Source organism: Salvelinus namaycush, chromosome 12, assembly GCF_016432855.1.
Source record: "Salvelinus namaycush isolate Seneca chromosome 12, SaNama_1.0, whole genome shotgun sequence".
NCBI lineage: Eukaryota > Metazoa > Chordata > Actinopteri > Salmoniformes > Salmonidae > Salvelinus > Salvelinus namaycush.
In genome coordinates this window covers 31104340-31123897 of record NC_052318.1, presented here as the reverse complement: position 1 = coordinate 31123897, position 19558 = coordinate 31104340, and the positions used below count along the sequence as shown (strand labels likewise).

The window sequence follows — 19558 nt, the reverse complement described above, 5'->3', positions numbered from 1 at the left end:
TCATCCACCGGAGGGCAGAGAGGGGGGTGAGCGCCTATTCCAACTACGGCAGGATTACCAGACCACTGCCGAGTACACGCTTACCTTCCGGACAATAGCAGCATCCACCGGATGGAATAAGCCGGGGCTCCATATGCTATTCAGAAGAGGACTGCACGAGGAGGTCCAGACGGAACTGGCATGTAGAGACGACAACCTCTCCTTGAACGTGATGGCCATCCACCTACTTCGGGAACATCGGTACCCTCATCGCTTCTCTCCCTCCCTCAGTGACCACTCTGTATCAGACCCTGAACCCATGGAGGTAGGGGTCACACGCCTCCCCGCGGCTGAGTGACGCAGACGGAAACAGCTGGGGCTCTGTCCCTATTGTGGTCAAGGGGGGCACCAGCTTCAGCATTGTCCAGTACGTCCCAACTTGGGATCCATGAGAGCAGAGGGACAGTCAAGTGATTTACCACCTCCTGGGGCAGGTGTGAGTATCCCATTTTCATCATTTTCTGACAAACCCTTTTTAGTGTTGACCACACTAGCTGGCTGTCCCTCATGTACTGTTTCTACAGTGCTAGTGGATTCCGGTGCTGCGGGGAACTTTATTGGCCAGACCCTTGCCTCCTCTCTGAACATCACCTCATACCCGCTCTCCTCTCTGTTTCAAGCCCTTGATAATTGGCCACTAAGATCCGGAACCATCACACACATAACCACACCACTCACCCTAACCGTGGAGTCCATTCATCAGGAAAACATTCCCTTCATCATTAGTGCACCAGCTCACAAGATCAGCCTCCCAAGGCTCCAACGCCATAACCCCAACATTTCATGGTCAAGGATGAGAATCACGGACTGGTCACCCGAATGCCGGGGGACCTGCTTTCCCATCCCCTCTTGAGTCTTAGCCCCTGTGGTCTAGGACGTAGATGTGGACATTCGCCAGGCTCTGGAGAGGGAACCCGCACCCACTACCGGTCCTCCTGAGCGCATCTACGTTCCCACGGTGATAAGGGATCCCTCTATCTGGTCTCCCTACTGCTCTCTAGGTCGCTGAAGTGCTGTTCCAGCAGGTCTTCGGGCATTCTGGTCTTTCGAAGGATATAGTCTCCGACTGAGGCCCCCAAGTCACATCACGGGTATGGAGAGCCTTCATGGAGAAGTTTGGGGTCACGGTCAGCCTCACTTCCGGGTATAGGCCTCAGTCTATAGGGGTGGTATACAGTAGATAGCCCTATTTGGTAAAATACCAAGTCCATATTATGACAAGAACAGCTCAAATAAGCAAAGAGAAACGACAGTCCATCATTACTTAAAGACATGGAGGTCACTCAATATGGAACATTTCAAGAACTTTGAACGTTTCTTCAAGTGCAGTAGCAAAAACCTAACGCTATATTGAAACTGGCTCTCATGAGGACCGCCACAGGAAAGGAAGACCGACAGACATCTCAACATCAAGTGTTCAGAGGAGACTGCGTGAATCAGGCCTTCATGGTCGAATTGCTGCAAAGAAACCAATACTAAAGGATACCAATAAGAAGAGACTTGCTTGGGCCAAGAAACACAAGCAATGGACATTAGACTGGTGGAAATCTTTCCTTTGGTCTGATGAGTCCAAATTTGAGATTTTTGGTTCCAACCGACACGTCTTTGTGAGATGCAGAGTATGTGAACGGATTATCTCCACATGTGTGGTTCCCACCGTGAAGCATGGAGGAGGATGTGTGATGGTGTGGGGGTGCTTTGCTGGTGACACTGTCTGTGATTTATTTAGAATTCAAGGCATATTTAACCAGCATGGCTACCTCTACATTCTGCACATCCCATCTGGTTTGCGCTTAGCGGGACTACCATTTTTTCCCCCAGCAGGACAATGACCAAAAACACCTCCATGCTGTGTAAGGGCTGTTTGACCAAGAAGGAGAGTGATGGAGTGCTGCATCAGATGACCTGGCCTCCACAATCATCCGACCTCAACCCAATTGAGATGGTTTGCGATGAGTTGGAGCGCAGAGTGAAAGAAAAGCAGCCATCAAGTGCTCAGCATATGTGGGAACTCCTTCAAGACTGTTGGAAAATCATTCCAGGTGAAGCTGGTTGAGAGAATCATTCCAGGTGAAGCTGGTTGAGAGAATGAGTGTGCAAAGCTGTCATCAAGGCAAAGGGTGGCTACTTTGATTTGTGTAAAACTTTTTTTGTTACTACATGATTCCATATGTGTTATTTCATAGTTTTGATATCTTCACTGTTATTATACAATGTAGAAAATAGTAAAAATAAAGAAAAACCCTTGAACGAGTAGGTGTGTCCAAAACTTTGACTGGTAGTGTATATATTTTTGGGGAATAGTAAGAATACCTTACTGTTCCCACTACAACAACAAAAAATACCTAAACACATTTGATTGAAATACTGTAGAATTCCATTAATTCCTATGGCGGACTGCTCCTACTGAGGAGTACCAATATGGTGGCCGGTGGCTATGAAGTCTCTCATTGGCCATTACATAGCATAAGCACTCCAGGGTTTATACACATAATTGGTTTACAACCAAACTGGTACAGGTGAGGTTTGCTTGGGCAGGTTACTGCAGAAACATACTGACATTCACAACAGTGTTTTCTTAAATGTATCAGTGGTATAGGCCACTTTCTGGTACTCATCCTGGCAAATGGTACAAAATTGATTGTGCTTTTTAATTCATTCATGTTATTACTGTGTAATTAACTTTAAACCATGTAATTAAATACATTTTAAAAAACAGGTGATTTATATACGATAATCATTTTTGACACTTTAAAATGCCCCATGAGCTTAGTTCAACTGTTGTTCCCCATCAGAACTCAAAATATAGGCATGTTTTACTCTATTGTTTGTTAACAATACAGGCCTAATTGTAAACAAACACTGTATAGTCTTAAAACATGGTTCAAACTATCATTTTGATATCATCGATGGTCAGTCCTTGCATCCACAGCTCTGTCTATGAATTTGAAAACGGTTACATTTCTCCAGCCCCGTCACTTATCCCTTTACCAAAACAGTGGCTGGGTGATGATTTTTTATTGATTGAACTGCAGATTGCCCCTTTAAGTGTATTCTATTTATTTATTGTGAAATTTAGCCTATACTGATTTGTTCCTTACAAAGGTTTAGATGACCGGTACAAATAGAGGACGCAGGAAGCTGTGACATACTAGTCAGAAATGCCAGTTTATAGGTACATTGAAAAATAGTAGAGGGGTTGAAAACTTGGTACAAAACATCTGCATAAAGTGCAGGTAATAATTTCTGTCTTGTCCTTCTAGATCTTCATCATGATGTTAACAAGATGGTATTAAGATGGACCAGCTTGAACTTGAGAAAAGTAAGTCAACCAACATCTGATGAATGGTAAGCCTTCTACAACATTCTTGACATAACTCTCTGCAAGTTTAGTTCAGTTGACATAACTCTCTGCAGGTTTAGTTCAGTTCTCAACACTGGGGACACTCAGGGGTGCAAGCTTAGTCCCCTCCTGTACTCCCTGTTCATCCACGACTGCGTGGCCAAGCACGACTCCCAACACCATCATTAAGTTTGATGACACAACAGTGGTTGGCCTGATCACCAACAACGATGGGACAGCCTATAGGGAGGACGTCAGAAACCTGGCAGTGTGGAGCCAGGACAACAACCTCTCCCTCAATGTGAGCAAGGCAAAGGAGCTGATCGTGGACTACAGGAAAAGGAGGGCCGAACACGCCCCCATTAACAACGATGGGGCTGTAGTGGAGCGGGTCGAGAGTTTCAAGTTCCTTGGTGTCCACATCACCAACAAACTATCATGTTCCAAATACACTAAGACAGTCGTGAAGAGGGCACAACAACACATTTTCCAAGATTTGTCATGGGTCCCCAGATCCTCAAAAAGTTATACAGCTGCACCATCGAAAGCATCCTGACCGGTTGCATCACCGCCTGGTATGGCAACTTCTCTGCCTCCGACCGTAAGGCGCTACAGAGGGTAGTGCGTACGGCCCAGTACATCACTAGAGCCAAGTTTCGTGCCATCCAGGACCTATATACTAGGTGGGGTCAGAGGAAGGCCCAAAAAATTGTCAAAGACTCCAGTCACCCAAGTCATAGACTGTTATCTCTGCTACCGCACGGCAAGCAGTACCAGAACGCCAAGTCTAGGCCCAAAAGTCTCCTCAACAGCTTTTATCCCCAAGCCATAAGACTGCTGAACAATTAACCAAATGGCCATCAGGCCTATTTACATTGACCCCCCCCCCTTTGTTTTTACACTGCTGCTACTCGCTGTTTATTATCTATGCATAGTCACTTTACCCCTACCTACATGTACAAATGACCTCAACAAACCTGTTCCCCTGCACATTGACTCGGTATTGGAACCCCTTATATATAGCATCGTTATTGTTATTTTATTTAGTAAGCTCATGAAAGCAATTGAACATGTTTAATTCACACAAACTTCATCTGAAAGTTTCAGTATTGATTATTTACAGTAATCTCAGTAAGAAATATGCTAGCATGATTGCCATTGCTAGCTAGATAACTAGCTAAAACGGTTGCCTAGCAACAAACATTTTAAGAAGATTTGTAAGAAGATATTTGAGAAGTTCCAAAGAAAATGATGAAATCTTAAGATTGTTGAGGAATTGCACTTACAAACTATCTTATGAACTTCTTTTTTCTCAAGAAGTTGCTTAAGTTTTTGCATAAGAAGTGTTTTGTGAATCTGGGCCATAATCATAGGCTCATAATCCTCAATGGAAGGCCCTGCAGCTTGGGCACGGCCCTAAAACGATTCTCTGCCAGATTGAGGATCTGGATGTTAGAAGGGCTCAGCACCTGTGGATCCCTAGTCATGACCGTGGTCAGCAGGTTGTTGGACAAGCTGAGATCTTGGAGCCTGTTGCTGCTCAGGTCCACATCAGCCAGGGGCAGGCCAGGGAAGCAGCCCGGGGTCAGCTCCTCCAGGTTGTTGTCGCTCAGGTCCATGGTCTCCAGATAGAGCAGCCTGAAGAAGGTGCTGCTGTTGAGTCTGGAGAGGAGGTTGTTGCTGAGGTCCAGGCTGACCAGGGTGGTGTACCCTAGCCCAGAGACGATGGTGTGGATGGCGCTGGAGGACAGGTCCGGGGAAGGAATCCAGAGGGATGGAAATGGGGACCACCAGACCATGACCTCGGCCCACCCCACTACGGTCCACCCTGGTCAGGCTGAAGCTGTCGAACAGACTGAAGCTCTCCACTTCACAGAGACAGCCCGGGTGGCAGCCCGTCACTGCAGACACGTAGTGGAGGATGAGCAAGAACCAAACCCTCACACCCAGGAGACTGGACATTGCAAAGAAGCAAAATGTTTTAATTAAATATTATTTTAATTTAACTAGTTCATTACATTCTTCTTCAAGTATTTCACAAGAGTTTGGTTATTTAGGAGTCTATGAAGACCTACATTATTATGCTCTTTAAATCAGCACTTTTTCTCTTAGAATGAATTGAATGTCAAGTTCAATCAAATGTTCACATGCACAGAGATAATTAACATTAAAAGTTTTTATATTTCTGTTGTCAAAGGAGATATGAAATGCTAAGGAAAGTAGGTTTTCAATAGAAATTGTGATATGGTATTTGGTCAGAGTAAATAACGTCTGTGAGTGAAGCAGGAGCTTAACCTGATGGTTGTAAATCAAAAAAGTGTCTGTGTTCATTCATCCACCATGTATGCATCTCTCATAATCTCACATGGAGGGATTACATTTAGAGCCACTAAATATTTTTTGTTAAAAGAACACATATCAGTCTAATATCATCAATTAACACTAGCAAATATTTTTACTAATATGCTGGCTGTCAATGTATCTTAGGTTGTTTTCAAGCGTGGTCCCTTTCAGTAAATATTTTTGAACTCAGTCCGGTTCGCTTACTTTTTTGTGCAGTGTGAACACTCCAAATGGAACTCAGACCCCTCAAAGAGGAAAAAAAACAAACTGAGACAATCTCCAGAGGTGGTCTGAGTTCAGTTTGAATTCCACGGTCGGTTCCCTTTTTTAGCTCTCCAGGTTCGCTTGTCATTATTCCCGTACCACACTAGACTACCGCAACACTGTTTCCCCTGCCATAAACCCTCACATCGGTGCCACAAAAAGAGAGAAGTTGATGATGTACAGGTTCCCTGAAAAAAATGCGTGCTGTTTCTAGATATTGATTAGCGATTGTCAAGGATACACAGAAATTCCAAAATGTATGGAGTTTTTAGTTCAGATTATTTGTTTGCCATATGTGATCTATAGCCTAAGAGAGCTTCATAAACTGTTTATTGATAGTGGGGTTTGAATAGTGTGAGAAGAAAACAACATATTTGGAGAGATTCACAACATAGGGTACAAAATCTATTCTAGCTCTTAAAGGGGCAGTAGCCTACTTTGGGTGTACAATTTTCAATTACAGCATTATTTATTCTGAAGTTATTATATTTCTATGTATTCTATTACCAATCATGTAAATGTTAATAGTATCTTCTGATTACAATTATTATGTCTCATATTTTAACATAGGTATATCTAGCTGTCCGATAACGCATTCTAATTGAATGGCTTGCACTTTGTAAAAACCCAGTGAACTGGCAAAAGAGTTGAGTCCTCATTCAAAGGCAAGGGCAGTGTAAATACAAAGCACATTAGACATGTGTCATTCTTGTGGCCCTGTGCTCTAGAGAACGTCACACTGCTCAGATGTCTCATCATGTCAACCGGAGTGGTCACACCTGTCCCAGTCTCTGTTCCTGGAAGAGATCAGCTGTGCAGTATGTGTGTGTGCACGCTCTGTGGCATCATGGGGAAATACCTGCCCAGGGGGCAGCATGGGGCACCAAGTGTGGCTGTACAAAGCACAGCTTATTCACTGAAATCAACCAACCCTATATGAACTCTGGAACTTGAATGAGCTCTTCCTAAATTCACCTAGTATTTTTGCATTAGCAATTAAACTACTTTGTGTATTATTTGGTTACATATTGGATCAAAAAGTTGGTACACTCAAACTGTTGTAGTAGTGCACACATAGATCTAAAGGCCTTTTTCCTTTTCTCTTTCAATAGAATATTCCTACTTGGAACCTTAAACCACACTTGGCAGTGAAATCGCTAGAGAGAACATAAAACAGGAGGGTGTTGTTCTCAATGTTGGGGGGACAGATTTGTTGCCAGCATGACTAAGACAATAACTGCATTTTGCTTTTATTTAGGAAATGGACACAGTATCTTTGTTCACTAATTTTAAGTGCAACCTTATCTTTGACTTTGAAGGGTATAAATTCATTTAATTAATTAACAGACTTATTTTAAAATGAGTGCATATACAGAGTGCATTATCTTGACAGTCCTGACAACATTTCTCCTTTCACAGCCTCTACAGATAGATGTGGAGTAAGCCAGTAATTTACCACAATAGAGGAGACCTGTTGTTATCACCTCATCTACAATTACCTCATCCCTTTCCTTTCTCTGCTCTACCATTCTCCCACCACCACCATTTGATTTCACATGTGTGCACAGCATCACTAATTTAAACTACATCCTGTATCCTTTCTTTCAGGATCAAGAGTTGTGTATGGGCCATTGTATTATCATCTTCACAGATAGATGTTGCTTTTTGGTCATCAAATGAAAGGGAACTGCATTGAGGATTCTGCATTAAATGATTCACTTGACAAAAAACTAAATCCTTTATTGCAACACAGTAGTAATGTAAGCCATGTAGGCTATGGAATCTCTCATGTTCAGATCGTTAGCCTACAACAGGGAATCACAGACAGAAATTGTATGCTTGTGATCACCGATCCGTTACAATGTTTTTGAAATGATATGCTATCCGTTAAAATGTTTCAGAGAACTGCTATCCGTTACAGCTGGGGTTCTTAAACTTTTTCAGCCTGAGACCCAAATTAGAAATTCCGTGTTTTCCTGGGACCCAAGCTTAGGAACATATGCAACTATAAGTAAATATCGGTACATTTCATTGCCATTATGCCTAAAAAAAATGCAATATAGACAAAAACAAATAACAATGAAATACCCATGAATATATTTTCATGTTTATTTTTCCCCGTTAAAAACACTCTTACATACCTGTCTAGGTTGGAACTGTTGCTGTTAAAATACAATAAATAATTTCATTCTGAACTGGAATAAACAGATTGATCACATCACACAGATGTATAACAGAACACACACACACACACACACACAGGCTTTTTGATGGTGCAACTCAAAGTATTCTGTATACATCTGGCCCTTCTGTGTTAACAAACCTCCAAACGAGCTTCAACGCCATACAACACTCCTTCCGTGGCCTCCAACTGTTTAAATGCTAGTAAAACGAAATGCATGCTCTTCAACCGATCGCTGCCCGCACCCGCTCGCCCGTCCAGCATCACTACTCTGGACGGTTCTGACTTAGAATATGTGGACAACTATAAATACCTAGGTGTCTGGCTAGACTGTAAACTCTCCTTCCAGACTCACATTAAGCATCTCCAATCCCAAATTAAATCTAGAATCAGCTTCCTATTTCGCAACAAAGCCTCCTTCATTCATGCTGCCAAACATACCCTTGTAAAACTGACTATCCTACCGATCCTTGACTTCGGCGATGTCATTTACAAAATAGCCTCCAACACTCTACTCAGCAAATTGGATGCAATCTATCACAGTGTCATCCGTTTTGTCACCAAAGCCCCATATACTACCTACCACTGCGACTTGTATGCTCTCGTTGGCTGGTCCTCGCTACATATTCGTCGCCAAACTCACTGGCTCCAGGTCATCTATAAGTCCTTGCTAGGTAAAGCTCAGCCTTATCGCAGTTCACTGATTACCATAGCAACGCCCACCCATAGCACGCGCTCCAGCAGGTATATTTCACTGGTCATCCCCAAAGCCAACACCTCCTTTGCCTGCCTTTCCTTCCAGTTCTCTGCTGCCAATGACTGGAACGAATTGCAAAAATCACTGAAGTTGGAGACATATCTCCCTCACTAACTTTAAGCATCAGCTGTCAGAGCAGCTTACCTATCGCTGCAGCTGTACACAGCCCATCTGTAAATAGCCCATCCAACCAACTACCTACCTCATCCCCATATTTGTTTTTGTTTTTCTGCTCTTTTTGCACACCAGTATTTCTACCTGCACATCTTCATCAGCACATATATCACTCCAGGGTAAATTACTAAATTGTAATTACTTCGCCACTATTGGCCTATTTATTGCCTTAACTCCTTACCTCCTTACTTCATTTGCACACACTGTATACAGATTTTTCTATTGTGTTATTGACTGTACGATTGTTTATCCCATGTGTAACTCTGTGTTGTTTTTGTCACACTGCTTTGCTTTATCTTGGCCAGGTCGCAGTTGTAAATGAGAACTTGTTCTCAACTGGCCTCTCCTGTACTCCCTGTTCACCCACGTCTGCGTGGCCATGCACGCCTCCAACTCAATCATCAAGTTTGCGGACGACACTACAGTGGTAGGCTTGATTACCAACAACGACGAGACAGCCTAAAGGGAGGAGGTGAGGGCCCTCGGAGTGTGGGGTCAGGAAAATAACCTCACACTCAACGTCAACAAAACAAAGGAGATGATTGTGGACTTCAGGAAACAGCAGAGGGAGCACCCCACTATCCACATCGACGGGACAGTAGTGGAGAGGGTAGTAAGTTTTAAGTTCCTCGGCGTACACATCACGGACAAACTGAATTGGTCCACCCACACAGACAGCGTTGTGAAGAAGGCGCAGCAGCGCCTCTTCAACCTCAGGAGGCTGAAGAAATTCGGCTTGTCACCAAAAGCACTCACAAACGTCTACAGATGCACAATCGAGAGCATCCTGTCGGGCTGTATCACCGCCTGGTACGGCAACTGCTCCACCCACAACCGTAAGGCTCTCCAGAGGGTAGTGAGGTCTGCACAACGCATCACTGGGGGAAAACTACCTGCCCTCCAGGACACCTACACCACCCGATGTCACAGGAAGGCCATAAAGATCATCAAGGACAACCACTCGAGCCACTGCCTGTTCACCCCGCTATCATCCAGAAGGCGAGGTCAGTACAGGTGCATCAAAGCAGGGACCGAGAGACTGAAAAACAGCTTCTATCTCAAGGCCATCAGACTGTTTAACAGCCACCACTAACATCGAGTGGCTGCTGCCAACATACTGACTCAACTCCAGCTCAATTTAATAATGGAAATTGATGGAAATTGATAAAAAATGTATCACTAGCCACTTTAAACAATGCCACTTAATATAATGTATCTGTATATACTGTACTCTATATCATCTACTGCATCTTGCCATCTTTATGTAATACATGTATCACTAGCCACTTTAAACTATGCACTTTTATGTTTACATACCCTACATTACTCATCTCATATGTATATACTGTACTCGATACCATCTACTGCATCTTGCCTATGCCGTTCTGTACCATCACTCATTCATATATCTTTATGTACATATTCTTTATCCCTTTACACTTGTGTGTATAAGGTAGTAGTTGTGGAATTGTTAGGTTAGATTACTCGTTGGTTATTACTGCATTGTCGGTACTAGAAGCACAAGCATTTCGCTACACTCGCATTAACATCTGCTAACCATGTGTATGTGACAAATAAAATTTGATTTGATTTGATATTTCTCCAAAGCTCAGAGTCTGAACAGAACTGCCAGGACCTAGGATTGATGGAGACACTCAAGTTTTTTAATGCTGTATCTCTTGACACATTCATTTATGAAAATAGCCATGGCCTACTTCCTGTGCTTGGCCCTCCTATGTTGAAAATAATAAATGGCTCCCTGTCCTCCTGATGTGTACCAAACTCACTAAAAGTGGCAGTAATAAGGCCTCTCTTGAAAAAGCCAAACCTTGAGCCTATATCCTCTACAATGTATTTAAAAAGCTTTTGCGCAGCAACTCACTGCCTTCCTGAATACAAATAATGTATACTAAACGCTTCAGTCTGGTTTTAGACCCCATCATAGCACTGCACTTGTGAAGGTGGTTAATGACCTTTTAATGTTGTCAGACCAAGGCTCTGCATCTGTCCTCGTGATCCTAGACCTTAGTGCTGCTTTTTACACCATCGATCCTCACATTCTTTTGGAGAGATTGGAAACCCTAATTGGGCTACATGGACACATTCTTTCCTGGTTTAGATCTGTGGATGGTTTGTCCTCTGACAAATCAATAGTAAGTTTCGGTGTTCCTCAAGGTTCTGTTTTAGTACCACTATTGTTTTCACTATATATTCTACCTCTTGGTGATGTCATCCAGAAACACAATGTCAACTTTCACTGCTATGCGGATGACACAAAGTTGTGCATTTCGATGAAACATGGTGAAGCCCCAAAATTGCCTACCCTGGAAGCCTGTGTTCCAGATAAGGAAGTGGATGGCGGCAAATGTTTTATTTTTAAACTCGGACTAAATAGAGATGCTAGTTCTAGGTCCCAAGAAACAAAGATATCTGCTGTTGCATCTACAGTCATCTCAAATAAAACTGTGAAGGTCCTTGGCGTTACTCTGGACCCTGATCTCTCTTTTGACGAACATATCAGGAATATTTCAAGGACAGCTTTTTTCCATCTTCGTAACATTGCAAAAATCTGAAACTTTTTGTCCAAAAATGTTGCAGAAAAGCTAATCCATGCTTTTGTCACTTCTTGATTACTGCAATGCTCTACTTTCCGGCTACCCGGATAAAGCACAAAATAAACTTCAGTTAGTGCTAAACACGGCTGCAAGAATCTTGACTAGAACCAAACATTTTTGATCATATTACTCCAGTGCTAGCCTCGCTATACTGGCTTCCTGTTAAGGCTAGGGCTGATTTCAAGGTTTTACTGCTAACCTACAAAGCATGGGCTTGCTCTTACCTTTCTTTCCGATTTGGACCTACCATACATACCAACACGTACGGTCACAAGACGCAGGTCTCCTTATTGTCCCTAGAATTTCTAAGCAATCAGCTGGAGGCAGGGCTTTCTCCTATAGAGCTACATTTTTATGGAATGGTCTGCCTATCCATGTGAGTGACCTTTTAAGTCTTTACTGAAGACTCATCTCTTCAGTATGATTGAGTGTAGTCTGGCCCAGGGGTGCGAAGGTCAACGGCAAGTCACTGGAGCTACGAACCGCCCTTGCTGTCTTTGCCTGGCCGGCTCCCCTCTCTCCATTGGGATGCTCTACCTCTGACCCTATTACGGGGACTGGGTCACTGGCTTACTAGTGGTCTTCCATGCCGTTCCTAGGAGGGGTGCGTCCCTTGAGTGGGTTGAGTCACTGACGTGATCTTCCTGTCCGGTTTTGCGCCCCCTCGGACTCGTGTGGTGGAGGAGATCTTTGTGGGCCCTAGGACCATGCCTCAGAACTACCTGGCCTGATGACTCCTGGCTGTCCCTAGTCCACCTGATCGTGCTGCTCCTCCAGTTTCAACTCTTCTGCCTGCGGATATGGAACCCACACCTGTTCACCGGAAGTGCTACCTTGTGCCGGACCTGCTGCTTTTGACTCTCTCTGAATGCTCGGCTATGAAATGCCAACTGACATTTACTCCTGAGATACTGACCTGTTTCACCCTCTACAACCACTGCAATTATTATTTGACCCTGCTGGTCATCTATGAATGTTTGAACATCTTGAAGAACAATCTGGCCTTAATGGCCATGTACTCTTATAATCTCCACCCAGAAAAGGACTGGCCACCCCTCAGAGCCTGGTTCCTCTCTAGGTTTCTTCTTAGATTCCTGCCTTTCTTGGGAGTTTTTCCTAGCCACCGTGCTTCTACATCTGCATTGCTTGCTGTTTTGGGTTTTAGGCTGGTTTTCTGAATAGCACTTTGTGACATCTGCTGATGTAAAAATAAATAAATACATTTGATTGAATATGATTGATTAAACGGCAACTACTTCTCCCTGGGCAACAATAAATAATGCCGATTAAGGCAGCCCCCTCTCCGCACCTCTCTGATTCAGAGGGGTTGGGTTAAATGCGGAAGACACATTTCGGTTGAATGCATTCAGTTGTGCAACTGACTAGGTATCCCCCTTCCCTAACATTTCGCCAGTCCCTTCCGTGTAACCACTGTGACTCAAGCAGTGTACCCGTACTGTCTAGCTTCAACCCTCTGTCTTTTCAGATCTTTTTTTTGTCAGATTACTTTGGAGCAGAGTTTTGTGGCCTCGTGCCATGGTGCATTAATGCAAAAGCCAGCCTGTGGGACCGATGCTCAACAACACACAGAAATGAACTAAAAATAAGTCCAGGCCCTGAAAAAACACGTTTCATGAGATTGATGTGTGATCTTAATTGCATTATAGATATTTATATTTTATATGTTTTCATATAGCCTGTATGAGAACCAACTATTTAATAAGTGAAGATGTCAAAAGCATTTTTCATCATTTGAACTTGTATGAAAAAAATACAAGCTGGACACATTTTATCCACAATTTAAAAAATATAAATGTAAGCAAAACAATACTTATTCTTGATCTAAGGGAGAAATAGTAGGCCCATTGAGCCCATGGGAAATAGTAGGCCCATTGTCTGCCTACAATGTAATCCACTAGATGGAGAGAGATGCCTAAATGATCCCCAGTGCCACATGATTACAGATAGGCATGCATGCAGCCTATTAGAATTATAAAACACTTGGACTTGCTGTCGATTTACTCCTTTGACCAACTAGGAAACACTTGCTCTTATACCTATTTAATAACTCAGTAATGAATTACTACAGTCACAACATATTTCATGTTAATACACAGGTGTAGGAGCAACTCATTGAATCCCAACAACTGGCTGACCTGATAATCTTACACAGAACTTACCATGTAAGTTGACTGAGAACACATTCTCATTTACAGCAACAACCTGGGGAATAGTTACAGGGGAGAGGAGGGGGATGAATGAGCAAATTGTAAGCTGGGGATGATTAGGTGATATGAAGGACAGCTTGAGAATGTAGCCAGGACACCAGGGTACACCCCTACTCTTACAATAAGTGCCATGGGATCTTCAATGACCTCAGAGAGTCAGGACACCTGTTTAACATCCCATCCAAAAGACAGCACCCTACACAGGGCAGTGTCCCCAATCACTGCCCTGGGATATTTTTTAGACCAGAGGAAAGAGTGCCTCCTACTGGCCCTCCAACACCACTTCCAGCAGCATCTGGTCTCCCATCCAGGGAATGACCAGGACCAACCCTGCTTAGCTTCAGAAGCAAGCCAGCAGTGGGATGCAGGGTGGTATGCTGCTGGGATGCAAACCTATCTTGGATTCAATAATATGTGAATGGTCCCATAACACTCAATTGGCCCGTGGTGGGAATCCTGTGGGCTTCTTTGCCTATGGCATCCCACTCCATCTGACCAATAATTATATAAGGCTATGATCTGGACATAGTAGCTGCTATAGACATCTGCATAGGTTGTCACGGTTTGGAGATGTGGCACTGGAGAGTATGACATGCACTGTTATGCAAAGCCACTCACAATACATACAGTAGATGGTGTTTTAGCATAACATTTGAAAGGTATGAATTTCCTTTGGTAGCACAACCTTGTGAATTTTCTGAAGTCCTATAGCTGGAATTCCTTTTGGCCAATCAGTTGGAAACACCTATTGGCTCCTGCACTTGACCTCACAAACCCTGCCATTCCATCCTAGTTGTCACCATAAGTTCGACCTCGAACCAAGTCACATTACAACATTATTTTGTTTTACCATTTTATTGGAAAAAGAGAAAACTTCTAACTATCTCATACCATTCCATTGTTCCAAAAAAGCATTTTTTTTGTGGCAAAACATGACAGTGTTGAGACAGGGCTAGGCTGATTAATCAAAAGCCTTCCACAGATATTACCTTTCTTTCACTCAGAGGTTAGTTAGCTAAAGAGTACAGAGCAGTGCTTTCAGTGCAGATCAGTAAAAAGCCAAACAGAGTAACAAACAGAGGCGCGTCCCCCGGGTCATAGATTAATGTGCTTTGGGGGAGTGAACAACAGGCTAGCACCAGGTAGTAAGATTGTGAAAAAGCTTGTGAATAAATGTTTTTCTTTTTACATTAAAGATATTGGAACCCACACGAATTTCACAAACTAAAAATGTGATATTTGGTGACGGGTACACGGTAATCATAGCAAAACCTGTAAAGAAAACAGAAACAGTTTACTTGCTCAGCACATTTGAATGACATTATCACACAATTAGTTATTTTTGGAATAAAGAGTATGAATACCCCGACAATAGTAATTTGATGTTGACTTAATCTCAAGTAAACTGGTAGAAACGAATAGTCTGGAATTCAAAGTGAAGTGAAACAATAATGAAACAGAGCGTGCATTCAGTTGGGATCCCAGACTGACAGACAGAGAGACAGGAGAGGAAACCCTGAGAGTAACGCTGATTTTATATTTAAGGCAATAGTCTGGGAGATCATACTTAATGTAAGTATCCATCCTGGGATCTGCCCTTAATTAAAATACTCAAACATGCCACGTGGTGATGGTGATTACTAACTAGCCTGGAATCCAAACTGAATATCGCTCTCTATTCAGTTTGGATTGCAGGCTTGATGATGATACCATGTTAAGGTGAAGTTAATGTTTTTTTGGAGTACACAATGCTTTGTTTCTTACAACACAGGACAAAATACACCAAAATATATTTCTGAATCATGCATTGTGAACAACAGATACGAATGTTGGCACATAGAGGATGAAATGGGAATGTACTCTTGAGGTATAAGATGTACAATTCATTTTCTCCCTCTCCTCTCTTTTGCATAGGAAAATACAAACACATACACACACATACAAATGCCTGTGCATACAAAAACACTTCACCTAAGACTCAAAGTTGTTATAATTCATCTCTCATCTTCTCGCCCTTAGGTCGGACCAGTCTGCCGAGGAAGAGGATGGAGTTGGTCTTGGTGTCCTTCACAAGGAAGATGAAGGGATGGTCAGCGTAGAACAACTTGGGGTTTTTCAGTTTATCGGTGCCAAAGATGCTGGTATTGATGGGGTTCCCATCAGTGTCCCACTCCATGGCAGAGGCATGGAAGACGTTGGACAGGTACAGGTCCTTCTTCCCAGAGATGTTGGACAGGTCCGCCTTGGTCTTATCCACAGCCTCTGTCAGACCCAGCTCCCCAAGGTGTTTCTGTGTGTGTGTGTTTGTGTGTGTGTGTGTTTGTGTGTGTGTGTGTGTGTGTGTGTGTGTGTGTGTGTGTGTGTGTGTGTGTGTGTGTGTGTGTGTGTGTGTGTGAGTGTGAGTGTGAGTGCGAGAGAGCGAGAGAGAGAGAGAGAGTTGTAAAGGAGTTCAGCCACCTAAGAGCATCGGGGATGTGTACTGTATAGTTAGTATATACTAACATGTTATTCAAACTTGCATCTCATAAACATTTAATAAATGCTTAATAAATGTGGTGTTCACCAATGACTTGTGCCATGTCTAGGATTTTCCAGTACCTGGATGTTGTGGCTGACTTCCATGCTGACTTTTGGCAGAGACACAGCCACAGCCGTCTCCTTCAGCTTGCCCATCCAATCATCCAGCTGCTTGCAGGTCAGCAGCTTCTCCAGCCTCTCCAGGGACTCCACGTGGTAGGGCATGAAGAACAACAGGCTGGATTTTTTATGGGCCAGGGGTATGCTCAGGATTAAAAGCTTATTCACTGTATCCTCGTGGAAACCATAGAGACCTGCAGGTACAGCCAGTATGAGTACAGACTCAGAGACATTTCTAGAGCATTTCTGTACATCATCCTTCACACTGAAATGAAAACACCCCAGTTCAGTTTAAATATACTGTTTATTATTATGTTGAGGGACATGTTGTAATTGATTAACCTGTGCGGTGCATCATGGGTACACCAACAGTGTGAGAGCGGGACACCAGGAAGCCACGGTTGTCCACCATCTTTTGGTGGAACTGTTCATCCCAATGGGCTGTTCAGATTGAAAGTAAAATACAATTTACAGTAAATTAGTAAATATGTGAATGGATGAAAAAACAAGGCAAAAGAGAGAAGAGTATCTACCAAGTGCTGGTGCTTTGTAAGATCGAACTCACGTTTGAAGAACATTGCGTTGATGATCATGGCCCCATCGGTCCTCTCCACGTCCTTGGTGACCTCGGGCAGCTTGCCGTCGGTGGACTTGGCCGCCCAATCGTTGATGGACTTCACAGCGCTCTTCTTGTCCTTAAAGTTGATCTTAGTGTGGTCATAGTTGTAGTGCTTCTTGCTGCTCTTGACAAAGGCATCTGCGAAGTTGACCGAGCTGGGGCTGTAGATGCGGTTGCTTATCTTCCAGGTGACGTTGCGGGTCTTGGAGTCGCTGACCTCCTCTAGGAGCTCGGCCAGGCCGGCGTGAAGCTGCTCGTCCTTCACCTTGTCAGCACTCAGCACCATCTTTACCTGGGAGGCGGTGGAGGCCTTGCCCCCGAGGGCCACCAGGCCCAGGGAAGAGGCCACCACCACGGGGGAGATGAGGATGTTCTCCAGGTCCTTCTCCTTGACCATGTTCTGGTAGAGGCTGAAGGCCAGGCTGGCGCTGTTGTTGGCCAGCAGGGTGGCGTGGTTACTTAGGACCTTGTCTGCCAAGGCGGCAGTAGCAGCAGAGGCTGCGGTGGCCAGTAGGGCCATGGCTACCAGGTTAGTCACCCACATAGTGTCAGAACGATCATTAAAGACCTGAGAGGGGACATGATAGAGCATCAGAGCAATTACAGAGCAACAGAGTCTCAAATCCTTAGTGTCAGAGGAAAATTAAATGAAATTTGCTCTGGATTTTGAGAACAGAAAACCTTTTGTAGGACTTCTCTCCTTACTCTCGCCAGTGATAGCACGAGTTAAGGAGATAACCCACTTCTCCAACCCGTTGCTGAGATTCAAGTGGAATACCACTCGTCCTTTATTCATCCTGGATGATGCAGAATAGACATGCTGTGTGGTATACTAAGCTTTCATTATGCGGTCTGTAATGTAATTCATTGGTGGAGAATCTGAGAGCAGGTTTGCCCATGCCAAGTTCAAGGCAAGACTCAAGAGCCATGTTTATACTGCAGCTGTAGAACACCTATGATATTTCAATTAAGCTCTCGCTTCATCTGGTGGACCAATCACTTTGTTTTTCTCTTGCTACTCTGAGAAGGAGTGTTGCCCTGCAGGAAGACTACACAGACAAGTGTGCAACAGGATCAGATTTAGCTGCAGAATCTAAACAAAAAGATTGTATATATCCTCTGAGGCCTGGAATGAGTGACCTTTTAAGCAAGTACGGGGTTTCAAATGTTTCACTGTCTTAACAGAAAGTTTGATCTTTCAGCTTACTCAGGCTGTCATTTCTGTACTATAGGGATGATGTTTTCAAAGTTTTGTTAGAAGTACAGATGATTTCAATACATTCTCAGTTTGCATTATATCTATCGTTTGGATTCATCATTTCAAAAAACTGACCAATCAGCACTGCCACAGTGTGAGAGAAAGTCTATAGGAGGAGGGATATTCAAGTTTACATCATCATCATCATTAATATCTGTCTGAACATATGTTTATAAATTACACAGCTCATTTCCCTCTGCGTAATCGATCGGATGCTTTCTCGAGTCTCGACACTCTCTACCACCATGTAAAGAGAGATGCCCCATGGCAGAGCAAATTGTGCGTTAGATCAGAGCACAAATAGTCTGTTGCTGGGTGGGGCCGTTACTAATAAGATAGGCCTACTCTACAGACAAGTCACAGTTCAAAGCAGCATTGCCACTCAAATGATAATCACTTTTAATTGATCATCACAACATTTTCACTGTTATGTGATCCATTAACTAAGCGTGAACACTGAAGATGGAGGAAGAAGTATGTTTTAGCCTGGCAACTTTTCGCATGCATCTTTTCCATTCAACTGGCCTTCAAAATGCTCAACGACATGAAGCTGTATTCTAATGCAGCACTACATTCTCTAAAGGCATTTTATAACCCTAAACCCAAAATGGAGGGACCTTTCACATTCCTGGTCAGACATTTTCCTTCAGTTAACACAGTTCAGTGAATATCCCTCCCCCACTCTCACTCCCATCTCATCCCCCTTTAACTTACCAGGCTCTTTCAGCAGTTTTACTCTAGTTTCTCTCTCAGCTTCCACACGAACAGATCTTCAGCTGGTCTATAAACCGTGGGAAATGAATTTCTGGAAGTTGGGAAAATAAGTATTTCAATGAGGTGCAGTGATTTTCCATGCACAGTGAGCTGAGCTGGGCCCTCCCACTGTATCCCATTACTGTGGAGCAGCTATGCAAGAGGGACTTTCCCCCTCCAGGTCCTAAAGCCTGAGACACACTGAGCGCTCATTCACACTGTAGACAGACATCTGGCAGAGTTTCTGTAAAGTTCATAGTTCTGTATTCTAAAATGATGCTAATTGAATATACTGTACACAGTTTTAGACCATGCAACATTATTTACTATAGCCCTACTGCAAGGC

At 43.5% G+C, this 19558-nt stretch overlaps 1 protein-coding gene and 1 pseudogene across 2 annotated transcripts; both read right to left on the bottom strand.

Moving 5' to 3' along the window:
- Positions 1-4749: 4749 nt before the first annotated feature.
- Positions 4750-5344, bottom strand: LOC120057465 (annotated as a pseudogene).
- A 9437-nt stretch (positions 5345-14781) lies between these two features.
- On the bottom strand, positions 14782-19351 carry serpinh1a (serpin peptidase inhibitor, clade H (heat shock protein 47), member 1a). Of its 2 annotated transcripts, XM_039005495.1 has the most exons (6): positions 19174-19351; positions 17148-17769; positions 16925-17023; positions 16544-16776; positions 15917-16235; positions 14782-15217 (listed from the first exon to the last, which is right to left on the bottom strand). In XM_039005495.1, the coding sequence occupies exons 2-5, from the start codon at positions 17743-17745 to the stop codon at positions 15933-15935; spliced, it is 1233 nt and encodes a 410-aa protein (XP_038861423.1). In that variant the 5' UTR covers positions 17746-17769; positions 19174-19351; the 3' UTR covers positions 14782-15217; positions 15917-15932. The 2 variants fall into 2 exon arrangements, with proteins under 2 accessions (XP_038861423.1, XP_038861422.1); XM_039005494.1 differs by having other exon boundaries at positions 14782-16235.
- Between the last annotated feature and the right edge of the window lie 207 nt (positions 19352-19558).

Coding starts and splice junctions, on each gene's coding strand:
- serpinh1a (XM_039005494.1), bottom strand. CDS start 17,745: ATGTGGGTGACTAACCTGGTAGCCATGGCCCTACTGGCCACCGCAGCC. Junction 16,777..16,924: donor ACCCATGATGCACCGCACAG/GTTAATCAATTA, acceptor CTGTACCTGCAG/GTCTCTATGGTTTCCACGAG. Junction 16,236..16,543: donor AAGTCAGCCACAACATCCAG/GTACTGGAAAAT, acceptor ACACACACACAG/AAACACCTTGGGGAGCTGGG.